At 48.7% G+C, this 14,160-nt stretch overlaps 1 protein-coding gene across 1 annotated transcript in view; it reads right to left on the bottom strand.

The window, feature by feature from the left end:
• Positions 1-14,138, bottom strand: part of LOC102002998 (chromosome unknown open reading frame, human C5orf45) — a 32,728-nt gene extending 18,590 nt beyond the window's left edge. Inside the window, exons 1-2 of the mRNA XM_005376016.2 lie at positions 13,995-14,138; positions 5,123-5,182 (exon numbers count right to left, since the gene is read on the bottom strand). Of these exons, the coding sequence (XP_005376073.1) occupies positions 5,123-5,182; positions 13,995-14,060 (126 nt within the window). The 5' untranslated portion in view covers positions 14,061-14,138. The remainder of the gene's footprint in view (positions 1-5,122; positions 5,183-13,994) is intronic.
• Between the last annotated feature and the right edge of the window lie 22 nt (positions 14,139-14,160).

The following is a 14,160-nucleotide window of genomic DNA, read 5'->3' as shown; positions in this document are numbered from 1 at the left end:
GGAGCCCATCCTGGGTCCCCCAGGTGCAGAGCGCACTTTGATCCTTTCCTTTCTTTGGCCCAAGTTCGTTCTACAGAGCTAGTTTTTCCCCTCCCCCTCCCCCTCCCTTCTCCAGTAAAGCCCTGGCACTGTTTTGGGCTCGTCTCGTCCAATTCTTTCTTTGAGGCAAGGAGGACCTGGAAGAAGTTTAACTGGCAGCCATTCCTAAAGGAACTGTCATCTATGAAAAACAGAGAAGCATTATGTTGTAGTCCTCTGCCTAGTGTGTGCATATGTGTTGCTGGAGGTGGAACCCAGGGCTTTGCACATACTACCAGGCATCCAACTGTCACATGGAAGTGACTCCCAACCTGCTAGTGTCAGATGGTGACGAATTCGTGTCTCTCAACAACCAAAGAATGGACTTGAGGACAAGGAGGTTAACAGTGGGAACAGTTTGTTGAGAGAAAGCTCCCGAGAGACAAGAGGGGTCCCAGAAGCAGGGTACCACCGAGACTCTTTGTCCGGGGGCTTTTATACACAAACATGACATGTCAGGTCACTCCGGGTCTATGCTGACCCGACAGGGAGGTGAGGCACAGAGTGAGGGTATATGGTGGGCGTCACTAGGCTTCAGCTTATCTGTAACTCTAATGCAGAGAGATCAAAGGCTCTTCGGGGAAAGGGTAGGAGTCTGGGTCAGGGTGTCCTGTTCACTCATCTAGGCCTTGGACACCTTACCTGGGCTCAGGGGACCAGGTGGTGCTGCTTACAGTACAATCTCAAGCTCTTGTCTATCTCCAGAGAGGCTCACAGGCTTGGCTCTCTTCCAGTTCGTCTCCAGCCACAATTTGGATGTCTCATCTTCTGCCCTGACTCCTTTCAGGACCTCTGGGTCCTCTCTGACTGCCTGTTAATTTTGTGTAACTTAGCTGTCTACAATACAACCACTAAGCTACATCTCTAGCCCCTTCCCACCTTTTCGTGGTACTGGGGATTGAGTCTGGGGTTCTGTACTGAGCTACAGGCTCGGTTCTTTCCTATGTTTTACTTTGAGATAGGGCTCACTGAGCCGCTGTTGTCGCTGAGCCTCATGCGCTCAGACGCAGGGCTTGTGGAAGGTGACTAGATTTCGGGCCTCCAAGGCTGGCTTGGTTAGGACACGGGGCCCAGTGACAGGTGGGTCCTGGGCTCCTCCCTTGTCTCTCAGCTTCCTGAAGGCCACGACATAGCAGCTGTCCTCCACCTGGGCCTTCTACCACTGAAGCCAGCTGACTAGGGCCTGTAACGAGGAGCCAAAGCCAATCTCCCCTCTTTTTTTTTTTTTTTTTTTTTTCAATCTCCCCTCTTTGAGCCATGGGTGTCAGGTACTATCTCAGTGAGGAGAAGAGTGACAACATCGGCCCCGGCAGGCTTCCAGACCATGCAGACTACAGGTGTGTGCCACTGTACCTGGCTTCTACCACTTCTAATACCTTTAGCAGCACTTTTCCCTGCTCCTCAAACAAGTGATCCCTATTTTCAGTTTGGACTGGCCCTCTGATAACTTAGGTCTCCCCCGCTGTATGTAGGTTCTAGACACAACCCAGCACCCATTTTCAGAAAGCCCTCTGGCTGTGGTAGTGGGAGGAGATAGGCAGGTGAGCAGAAGCTGCTGCACGTACTCCGGCCAGGAGCAGCGGCCTGGACTGCTGTGCAAGGGTGCACGTATGCTCCAGACCCCGCCTGAAGGCAGCGCTGAGGGACTTGCTGATGGGCTGGAGAAAGAGTACAAAAGGAAAGCAGTCAAGGATGACTTCCAGGTTTTTAGACCAAACAACCAGAAGGTGGGACGTGGTGCTTAAGAGATGGAGACGTCAGCAGGAACAGCAGGTTTGAGAAGCATGGACGAATCAACTCAGACACCTGACATCCAGCGGGGACACAGCAGGGGCCAGGGCATGAGACCTTGGGCACACCACGCTCCAAGGGATGCTTTGTTTCTCTAGAAGTTTTTTTCATCTCTGTATTTTGTTTTTTTTTTTTTAAAAAATTATCTGAAGTAATTACAGACTTCCAGGAAGCTATAGAAACAGCAGCAACTCTTGTGGTTCCCCAGTGCCTCACAGAGGCGGTTGAGCTGCAGGGGCTCAGCAGGGCTGCTGCAGTGTGCGGAGATGCGCTGGGCCACTGTGCCTGGCCCGCCGCCACCCGAGGCTGCTCAAGAGCTGGCTGATGATTCGTTTTTGTGCACACTAGGTGAGTGCTCTACCACTGACTTATACGCGTCGGATGATCTTACCTCGGATCATGTGGGAGTAAGTGTGCTGGAGGGAGGTGAACATATGTTGTAGAGAACTCAGATGTTCGGGAGCTGGGGGAGCCAGCAGAGAGGACTGAGGAAATAGGAGGCCAGGTGGAAAAACAGACATCATGGCTATGTCTGGATGTCTCGCCAAAGCCTCATGTGGTCCTAGGTGGGGCTTTTCAGAGGTGGCTGGATCTGGAGTGTGGGATGCTGGGATCAAGGGTGTGTGGTTACTAAACCTGTCCACTGACTGGTCCGGCACAGTTCTGGGTAGGATTAAGGGTGTCCCACCCTGAGTGTGAGTGTTACCTGCCCAGGTATGGAGCCTGGATAAGATAGAAGGGACAGAAAGTGGGGTTGCTGCTGCCTGCTTGCTGCCTTCTGCCTGCCACGAACCGTGTCTCCTGCGATGCCCTCTGCTGTGCCACCCTGCCTAGGAGCCAGCCAGCTACGAACTAAAACCTCTACAGACCTGGAGCCAAATCAGCCTTTCCTCCCAGTGTATCCCCGCACACTGCAGCAGCCCTGCAGAGCGCCTGCAGCCCAGCTGCCTGTGTGAGGCACTGGGGAACCACAAGGGTCACTGCTGTTTCTATAGCTTCAAGTTTATAGTATTTCAAATAAAAATTTTTAAAATTTCCTCCTTTGGGAATCTGGTGTTTTGTCTCAGCAATGAGAAAAGTAACTAAGACAGCAGATAACCTGGAAGTCCAAAAACAGAAAATGTTTCCAGGAGGCCGAAGTGAGGATCTGCGACAAGCACTGACAAGCCTCAGAACTAAGTGCTCTGGTTGGCAACACAGAGGTCGCTGAGACCCTGACTGGAGCTGAGCGGGTGGTGGGGACTGCAGACCTGGCTGGAACATGTCGGAGTGCAGGCCGTGAGTGGAGGGCCGAGTTGAAAAGCTGATATCCTGTGTCTGGCGTAGCCAGTGGGGCCATGGCCTCCTCTTTCCTAAACATGGGCACAAAATGAAACTCCATTCTCCAGTTGGCCTCAGGTCAGGCCTGGCCTTGGGACTGGTCTCTCTCCACTGGAATGGCAGCTACTTCCAGGCCAGGTCCCGGCATCCTCCTGGCAGCTCCCCGGGCTCGTGTGGCGTGGTGCCACAGGCAGCTTTGGACAAGCCTCAGGGAACTGAAGCACTTGGGAGATGACAGCAGCCTGGGTCCTGTGTGGCCACAAGCCCAGCCCCCTTCCCATCTCAATGCCCTCCCAGGACCATTATAAGAGCAAGAGAAACAGCTCCCTTGTGTTAAGACACATAATTCTGGCTTGTGTGCTACGACACCCTAGGTAGCTGTGGGCTACACACCACCACACAGCCATGGAAGCATGAAGGCCAAGGCTTCTGAAGGAGAATTTAGAAACCCATGCTGACAACTCAGAAGAGCGGCACTCAGCACGCTGTGAGTCTTCCAGCTGAGGAGGCGCCATCTTCCAGGACCCAATCCCAGCTGCCTATGCCAGAGGCAGACGTTAGTCAACTTGCGCCAATCATCAGCTGGCTTCTCCCAGCCTCCTAGCCAGACTCAGCTTTCTGGATCTCTTAGGATAAGTTTCCGTGACTCTGAGCAGCACGTGGCAGTGAATTCTCTCGGAAGACACAGGGAGAAGAAGAGGGAAGGAAAATGGATGGAGTCTGGAGCAGATGCAGGGAAAGTGGGGCATGACAACGTATGGCTTACTGGTAATTTTTCAGTTGTTTCTTCAAGGGCTTGGGATGAACACTTGCCCCACGACCTCTGAGACACCTAGCACACTGGATTTTACTTCATGGAACCATTCTTAAAGATTTCTGTCATTTGCAGCTGAAAGAGCCTCGAGGGAAGATGTCCTCTACAGCCTCAGTTTCACTTCTTTTTTTTTCTCTTTGACACAGGGTCTGGCTATGCAGTTCAGGCTGGCCTTGAGCTCACTTTGTAGCCGAGGCTAGCCTCGAACTCGAAACGATCCTCCTGCCTCAGCTCCCCAAGTGCTGGGATTACAGGCGTGCACCACCATGCCCGGCCAGTTTCACTTCTAAGACTTAAGGAAATGGCAAACAACTGGTTAAGTGGACGAAGGATGCTCTGGAAGGCTTCACTGGAGAGGCGCACATCACAGTGGGAAGAGGGGCCCACATTGCCCGTCAGTGTGGGGACGTCACAGGCTAGCAGCCGCACCCTGAGCACTTCCCATGTGGGCATGGTGGTGGGGGTGGAGGTTAGTAAAACAGGGGGTCTCCGTTCCCAGGGGGTTTGCAGCACAGTGCACACATAGTTTCCAATCAGGAGCAGAAAAGGGGCCCCAGCCTTGAGCACAGGGTCTAAGGCAGAGTGGATCCGGACTGCTTCAAGGTCAGAAGGAAAGTTACTCTGGCTGCAGGAAGAGAAGGATCTGAGATGGAGAAGCAGGTTGCAAAGGACGCACCTCTTCTGCGGTGCCACTGAAAAGACGTGCTTGAGGTCATCAGAAGAAAGCAAACTAAGAGCGCTTCCAGTGTGTGCAGAGACACAGGCTCCCTGCCGCCTCTGCTTCCTGAGCTGGCCACGCTACCTCCACCAGTCTCACCCCCAGGTCTGACGCCTTCGCTCTCTTATTTCACGCCCCACCTTCCCCTCCATGGTCTGTCTAGCTGAGTTGTGTACCTGCACATGTGCACATAGGTATTAGCTCCCTTCCCCACTCCCCTATACCTATGAGCACAATGCCTACGAGTATACAGCAGGTGCTTGACAAGTACCTGCCGAGTGACCACGAGAACACAAGTACCTCTTCAGGCAGCGCTCTGTGCATTTCCCTTCCTGAAGAATGGGAAGCCCAGTGTGTGGTAGGAGCATCTCTGCCGTGGAATGCTGGGACCCAGGACTCACCCGTAAGAAGGACTGCTGCTCACCACAAGCCTTGCACGTCCACTTAAAACTCTTTTTCACCTGCAATGAAATTTCAGAAGTATAGCTCAGTGATGCAAAACCAGGTATAACTGGCTTAGAAATGATTTAGATAAGCTTCTAGCCATAAAGAGGGCTTTTTAATTTTGTTGCTGTTTTTGTTGTGGTACAAGGGATTAAACCCAGGACCCTCACACTGAACTACCTATCCAGCCCTTTTGTCTTTTTGAGACAGGGTCTCGCTATGCAGTTCAGGCTGGTCTCAAACTCGCAACGATCCTCCTGCCTCAGCCTCCTGAGTGCTGGGATTATAGGTGTGCACCACCATGCCTGGTTGGTCTCCTTTTAGAGAAGAAACCCGTGGTTATAGTACAGGCATTTTAACAACCCAAGTCTCCACCTGCAGTTAATGTGCACTAAATGCCATGGCTATGTCTCATCTAGTGGTGGAAAACAGCATTCAACAGTAATTCTTTTTTCTGAGACAAGGTTTTGCTATACAGTTCAGGCTGACCTTGAACTCACTTTGTAGCCCAGGTTGACCTTAAACTTGAAGTGATCTTCCTGCTTCAGCCTCCCAAGTGCTGGGATCACAGGTGGGTGCCATGACTTTTTTTGTTGTTTGTTTTGAAACAGGGTCTCACTATGTAGTGCAGGTTAGTCTTGAACTATGGTGACTCTCCTGCCTTAACCTCCCAGGTGCTGGGATTACAGGCATGCGCCACCACACCTGGCTGCATGGCTCTTTTCCTCACAACAGGGTTAAGGAACAGAGCTCAAACCAGGATGTTAAAGTCTCCACACCCAGAACAGTGCTGGGTGTGGAGATCTGCTCACAATGAGAACACGGCACTAACGTGGGCTTCCAATCCTGTGTTGAACTCAGGCTGAACCTGACCTCTGACCACAGGAACTTGGTCTGTGTTCATCAGCCTCTGCCTCTAAGCAAGACTCTCCTGGTTTGCTCTCCCGCCTGCAGGCAATCTCCCCTGACTCTTTACCTTATCCCCTCTGGGAACTTGGCAGTGTGAAGCAGCCCAGGGTTCAAACACTCAGCCCCTCCCTACAATGGTGTCTCCGCCAGCTCCTGCTCTATGGTTGTAGGTGCGATGCCTCTACTGAGGTCACTCAGCAACCGCTGGTTGTGGAAGACTGCTCTGGAAGCACTCTCCATGTTTTCCTTGCTGGTTCCAACTGCAGAGGATCCTTTCAGGACCAGTGCAGTTCTCTGTTCTCCATAAGCAAACAATTGTTAGTTTCACTTTGCCTCTGAGCTGGCAGCTGGCAGAGGTGCTATACAATCTCTGTCCACCCGGCAATCTATTTCTTTTGTATCAGCTAAGCCTCTTTTCTCCTCCTCTGTCAGCTCCCTCGTGGTTTCCATGGAACTGCACTCACTTCGGTTCTTCTCCAAGCTAAGAATTCTAAGGACTCTAGACACTTTGTCCTGGAGAAACTAAACTTCTGGCACTCATTGCTTTGCCATTTTGGGACTCCCTTAATTTCTGTTCTTGGTAAACTGGATAGATTCTCTCAACATAATAAAATGTCTTAAACCAAACTCTAAGGCTGGGCAATCACTACTAGTATTTCCAAGAAAATCAGAAACTAGCCAAGGATCCCCACTTCTTATCATTTTTCCTGAATGCATTAGCTATAGATATACAAGAGGGAAAGTGCTCAGAGATGTATAAAGTATAAAGAGGGAGGGGCTGGGGATTTAGCTCAGCAGTACAGCGCCTGCCTGGCAAGCACAACATCGTGAGTTGGAGTCCTGGTACCGGAAAAAAAACCAGAAAAAAAAAAAAAAAAAAGAAAGAAAGAGGGGAAAAAACCATTTACTTCATTATTTACAGGTGATAAACATAAATGAATGATAATTATAACATTTATAGATTTTTCTTTTACTTGAAAACCCAAGAGAGGGGGCTGGAGATTTAGCTCAGTGGCACAGTGCCTGCCTGGCAGATGCGAGGTCATGAGTTTGATTCCCAGTACTGGAAAAAAAACCAAAAAAAAAAAAAAGAAAACCCACGAAAATCAAATGGAAATCTGTTAGGAAATAATCTAATATAGTGGCCAGATAAAAAACTGTTATCTTCTAAAAAAAAAAAAAAATTGTTATCGTCTAAAATTAATCTAGTCTCTTCAGACACAATGATATGACAAAGAAACTAAGCTGGTGAAATAAAGATCTTGGAATAATCAGGAGGATGAGGCAGAAGGATAGTAGTGAGTTCGAGACCGGCCTGGGCTACAAAGTGAGCTCAGGGCCAGCCTGAGCTGCAGAGTGAAACCCTGCCTCAAAAAGACAAAAACAACAACAACAACAACAAAAAAACCTAAACAAACAAACAAAAAGGAATACTATACGTAACACCACAGAGGTATCTAGGTTAATTCACGAAGTTTACTATGATTGGGGCTGGGAATGCCTCAGTCGTACAGTGCCTGACTACCACACGTGAGGCCTTGGGTTCAATCCCTGCACTCCAAAAACAAAACAAGAAAAAATTTTGATTAATATGATCGTAATACGAAAACCACTAGGTATTTTTTGGAAGAGCCAAAAGAATTGTAAGGACAAGAAACTGTGGGAGACCACCAAGCTCTCTCCTGAGAAACGAAGTCCTTGCTACGATCTGTCCCTGACCTCTCCTTCACTCTACTCACTGAAATACGCAGAGCTCGTGATAGTGAAACAAAATTTTTTTTAGTATGTTTTTGCCCTCTTTTTTTTTGGTAGCAGGAATCGAATTCATGACCTCATGCTTGCCAGGCAGGCACTGTGCGACTGAGCCAAATCCCTGGTCCAGAGAATATGTTATTTTTGGTTTTTTTGGTACTGGAAATAGAACTCAGGACCTTGTGCTTGCCAGGCAGGCGCTTACACCACTGAGTGATATCCCTGGCCCCTTACAAATGTTCTCTTAATTGGCTAAAAGAATGTTATGGAGTCCAGCCTAGGCACCGGTGGTCTCATTAATAGCAAAGTGGCAACACTCAGGTGAGAAGAGCCACTGTGTTGACAGCTGGAACAGAGGCTCAAGCAGGAGCCTATGGGATTCCAGCACTAGGACATGAGACAACATCTCAGCTGAGGCCAGGGGACTCAGACTTACACCTTCCTGGCAATAAAGGTGCCAGCCTTGCATATATCAAAACTACTGGGGCTAGGGATTTAGCCCAGTGGCACAGAACCTGATTGGCAAGCATGAGGTCCTGAGTTCAATTTCTGGCACCAAACAACAACAACAACAACAACAACAACAACACACCTATCAGTGCATTGCTAACTGGAGGCCTCTGTGCTTGGTAGGGCTACAAAATTCCCTTTCCCTATGCTCTCTGCCTGGACCCCACCCACCTCCCAGACTGATATCAATAAAAGCCACGAGCTGGGCATGGCGGTGCACGCCTATAACCCCAGCACTTGGGAGGCTGAGGCAGGAGGATCACTATGAGTTCGAGGCAGCCTGGGCTACAGAGACCCTGTCTCAAAAAAAAAAAACCAAAAAACCAAAAAGCAGAAAACCCACAAGCTTTTGGGAGACAGGGCCTTTTGTTCCACAGAGAACACTGGGTCATCCCAGAGTTCCTCAACTGCATAACGTTCTCTCTTTGTCTTTCTTTTGCATCCATGTGCCGTATCGCTGGGTGGGTTGGACTGATTCCCTCAGCAGGGGTTTTGGCAAGCAGTTTTTTTTTTGAGATAGGGTATCACTCATAAGTCCAGGCTCCTCTTGAACTCACTACATAGCCCAGGCTAGCTCTGAACTTACCAATCTTCCTGCCTCAGCCTTCTGAGTGCTGGGATCACAGGTGTGTACCTCCATATCTGGCACAAGCAACATCTCGTCCTTAAAAACTTAAGTGGATAGATTCTATGACTTACCATTCTCGGTACCTATCTTACAACATCATAAAAATCCTGTGTATCTCCTATAGGTACATATTTGAGTAAAAATGCATTATTAAAAAAAGTGTAGAAGGACACACAGTAACTGGAGATCAGGTAATAACTGGTCACACGCTGAGTACAGTGACAAACGTCTGTAATCCTAGCACTCAAGGGAGAACAGGAGGATTGCTTGAGTTTGAGGCCAGCCTGGGCTTCATAGGGAGACCCTGTTTCAAAAAACAAATAATAATTGGTCACAGATTAATTTGGGGGAACTGATGATAGTACTGTATAACCAGATCTTTGCAACTGTATAGTCCTGGCTCTGACGTTTATTAGATGGCAAAACCACTGGATTTCTCTCCATTTCAGTATTTTTACTTCTGGAGATGGGAATTATCATAGTCAGGGTTTACAAGGGAAAAGATAAAATACAGGACACATAATTTATAGGATTATTTTATAATATTCACTGTAAGAGTCAAATGCAAAAGAGTGTTGCAGATCTGTCCATACACTAGAGACTCAAAGAATCCAGCTGAGGGCCTGGATCCCATAGCAGTGTTCTGCCACGACTCCAAGACAATGTCTCATGCAAGTCTGTATCAAGGATATATGCTGGGAAGGCCCAAAGGCCAGCAGTGGAAGCTAGAAAGTCTACGCTGGAGGGAGGAAGGATCTGTGTCAGCAGGCTGAGGGATCTGCAGCACTGGAGTCAGGGAGTGATGCTCAAAGTAAAGACTGGAGTTCCCCTGAAGAGAACCCAGCTATCCTCCGATGATTAGAACAGCTGAGTTCATATCAGGAAAGCCAGCATGACAAGCTCCTCCAGGAGAATCAACAGCACACCATCTTCCCCTCCAGTTCTCCTTTTATGCAGCTGGCAACAATCCTCAGGTGAACATTCTACACCCAGCACCACCCTGATTGAGTTCACCTGGGGGTTACAAATTGACCATTAGTTAATCTATCAAAATCCATCCCTGGGGGAGGGAGGGCCCCCAGCGCATGGGGAGCCACGGGCAGGGAGCACCAGTCTTCCAACCGGCAGCTTGCTCCCTGCTTCATAGGCCCCTGGAGGGAGGGCCGCTGGCAAACGGGGAGCCACAGGCGGGGAGCGCCTGTCTTCTGGCTGGCTTACTTCCAGGAGGGAGGGCCCCTGGCGCACGGGGAGCCACAGGCGGGGAGAGCCGGTCTTCCGGCTGGCTCACTTCCTGCCTCGAAGGCCCCCGGAGGGAAGGCCCCTGGTGCACAGGGAGCCATGTGGCGGCGAGCGTTGTTGTGCGCCGGCCCTTAGGCCGGCCGCCGCTGCTCAATTAAGAACTATCATGACACAGAGAAACAATGACACAATTGGCCCACCATGCACTGGCTGCAGATGCCCACCCTGGGACATGTGTGAATCATTCAAACATGGAAAAACCCCTGGGAATACATGCTATACAACGGGCCACTCTTGCTCCTGCCATTGAGAACCAGAAAGGTCCAGAGTCAGCAGAAGAGCAGCTGCGGAACAAGGACTCTGAGAACATGACAATGCAGACTAAGCCCGAGGGGTCAGAGGTCCTGTGGACTGGGGCCGTGAGAGCCGCTCAGAAGCTGTAAACCAGGAGGACCTTGCACAATACCTGCGGAGACTCCCTGGAAGCCATTCTTCCTCTGACAGTACAGGCTGTGGTGGAGCTCCAGAGAAGTCTGCAGCAGGATTCCTGCTGCCTGTGCTGACAGTTGGGGAGAGGACACTAACTGGTTGTGGGGTCCCAATGCGATGGGAGGCTGGAGAGAAAATGCTACAAAAAATGGCTTTCGCCCCAGACGGCTCACTTGATTTTTGACAACCCTTAGGCTGTAACTACTTGTTAGATCCTTCTGCGTATCTCTGTCTTCCTGAGAAACCACTTCTAAGATACCAACATGTATTACAGCAGTCATTGATATTTTCCCACTAATCTATCCATAACTCTGTAATATTTGTATTGTTCCTATCCTATTTCATAAATGGATGCATGTTTATTATTATGTGTTTCCTACAACAACCATTGAGAATAGTTAATGATTATTCAATAGGTCACTCATGTATAGTTCTATTTATATTCTTTAGAAGCCACTTTGAAGATGCCTGAGTACAACAACTATTGATAATCTACCTCTTTTGTCTGTAACTCACTATTATTTGTCTATTTGTTTTCCTGAGAAACTATCTTGTAGATAACAATATGTAAAACAATAACCATTGATAATTTCCTACCACTTTGTCTGTAATTTGGTAAGCCCCCCCATTATTATGTTATCCTTCTTTTACTCTTTAAAAAAAAAAAAAGCATACATATAGAAAAAACAAAAAACAAACAAACAAAAAAACCCCAAAATCCATCCCTGGTCAACTTGATAACCAGATATTTCCTTAAAATATAGTCTCCAGTGGTAAATCTGTGAAAAGTTAACATGTCTTGGTCTATTCAGATTTACATTAACAATTACATATATACAATTCTCACTGCACTCATTTCCACACTGAAGGCAAAATATTCAAAGGGTGATCAAAATTCAAAGTGAAAACCACCTGATTACAAACATAATCTAAAAACTACATTATAATCATATTAAAGAGCTGGGGATATAGCTCAGTGGCATAAGTGCCTGCCTGGCAAGCGCAAGGTCCTGAGTTCAATTCCCAGTACCAAAAAAAAAATATTAAAGAGATATAACAATCACAATCCTTGATTCCCATTAACTTTCAACACTGAGAAATGGCCCAAGGGATCCTGCGCTTCAAATATACTCTTCCCGCCTGGTGAAAGTCTTCAGTTCATTTTTCCATTGTGCTGTTCCTCTCAGCAACCACATTTTCCTGTTTCATCCTTGCAATCCACAGCTCCACTGGAGCCTTCCCTTTGGCCAAATGCTTCAAAACACCCTGCTGGCTCTTCCCTCTTAATTTCCAACACAGATCTGGCCAAAAGCTCTCAGTAGTATCCATGCCACCGTTCTAACAGTAGACTGCATTGAAATTTTTCTGCCACCCACACAATATCTCTAACACAAGCAAAATGCAGACAAACTTCCTGCCAAAGCACAACATACACCACCTGGGATCCAGCAGCCAATACAGTCCTTCTCAGTAGAAGTCTCCCGACCCTTATCTTAATTGGCAGCATCTCCATTAGAACTCTGATTTCCCAGGCTCTGACCAGTCTCCCATATAGTTTATAACGCACAGGGGCTGCCTCTTCAGCCAGTCTCTCAAAACCTTTCCAAATTAATTCCTAAGCCATGGCCAGGCAACATCACAGCAATGACCCCACTCTCCTGGTACCAATTTTGTTGTAGTTACTTTTTTCTCGTTGCTGAGACAAAATACCTGACACCCAAAGTTAAGGAAAGGTTTATTTAGCTCACGGTCTGTGGAGGCTTCAGTCCATAATCAGCTGGTTCCAAGGCAGGGCAGCATATGGCAAAGGAACAACAGTTCAGGACAACAGAAGACAACTAAAGCAACCAGAACAAGAGGGAGGAGCAAGCCTCTTTTCCTCTCTTACATTGTATCACTCACGCCCCCAATCCCACCACTAGACAATGAACCCATCACAAACTCTAGATTCAGTGGCCTTGGAAAAGCCTGACCCCGATGACTGCATGAGGCTTTGAGGGGGTCATCCAGACACAAACCATAACAGAAATGATACCTAATTCAGAGGTTCTTAAATTACATGAGAGGTGTCAAACTGTAAGGCACACTTGTAAGCTAACTTTCTCTTCTCTTTCAAATCACCTTTCTTAAGAGATGAAAATTAACAATAATGCACATTATACCGATATAATAATTTAAAAATGTGAAGGATTTCCAATTATTCTCAACTCTTGGAATACAGTACCAAAAAAGAACTAAGTAAAAAGCTTCTGAACCTCTTCAAACTCTCAGCCCTGAATGCAAGGTTAGAGATGCATACTTAGCATCTTTTTTGTTGCTGCTGCTGTTTTGAGACGGCTCTCCTTATGCAATTCAGGCTGGCCTTGAACTCGATGTGATCCTCCTGCCTCCCGGAGTGCTGGGATCACAGGCTTGGGCTACCAGGCCCGGCCGCCTACTCACAAACTTACTAACAAATATAAATTTGTCTGTCTGTCTATCTATCTATCTATCTATCTTTTTTGAAACAGGGTCTCACTATGCAGTTCAGGCTGGCCTTGAGCTCACTTTATAGCCCAGGCTGGTCTCAAATTCGCAAAGACCCTCCTACCTCAGCCTCCAGAGAACTGCGATTACAGGTGTGTGCCACTACGCACAGCTGCGACTTTAACAAACATTTAAAGAAGTCTGATGCTATTCTTTCTTAGGACACACCAAATAAGGAGAGGGAACTATCAGAAATGGTTGGACACACTGTTGGAAAAGTGACAGCAAGCAGCGTAAAATTTAGAAAAACTGGGTTCGGGACATCCTCTATCTCAAAGGCTGCAAGTCAGGTTAGTCACTAGGTCTTAGAATTATCCACTACTCTACCGTACGCTAGGTCCTGGAGTTCAACCCCTAGCACCGAAAAAAGCAAAGAAAAACCAGTGTGCCTAGTTCAAAACGCTGCAGGCGTCTGTGGCACAGGAGGGCACACAGGCACCGCGCGACACCAGAGGGCGTCGGGGCGCAGAGAGGGCGTCCCGACCGCGCCTCCGCGGCGCTCCGTCTCCAGGGTTCGCTTTGCGAACCGTCCTCTCCCTGTCCTTAAACTGAGAACCAGGCACTGTGGGAACGAGGGTCTTCCCAAAGGACGCTACCTCAGCGTGTGTTCCCAGCTCCCGCAGTCTCGAGAGACCGTCGGGGAAGGAACCACTACCTCTACTTTCCACAAAAGCCGTTTCTTCCGGAAACAAAAAGTCGGGAACGACGACATGGGCCAACCGCACCACTAAAAGACCCAGTCCTCAGAATGTCACTGACACTATTTCGGGGCCCACCTGATGCGCCTGGAAGAGGCGGCAGCTGCAGCACCGAAGGACTCGACACTGCTGGGGCGGCCCCATTCCCGCCTCCGCCGCCTCCTGACGCGCGTGCGCGCCCCGCGCCTTCTGGGCCCCTGGGCCGCCCCGCACGCGCGAACGCTCCTTCCGGCCCTAGCCCCGC

Source organism: Chinchilla lanigera, unplaced genomic scaffold (genome assembly GCF_000276665.1).
Source record: "Chinchilla lanigera isolate Chin_1 unplaced genomic scaffold, ChiLan1.0 scaffold00007, whole genome shotgun sequence".
NCBI classification, from domain to species: Eukaryota; Metazoa; Chordata; class Mammalia; order Rodentia; family Chinchillidae; genus Chinchilla; species Chinchilla lanigera.
This window is presented reverse-complemented; position numbering and strand designations above follow the sequence as displayed.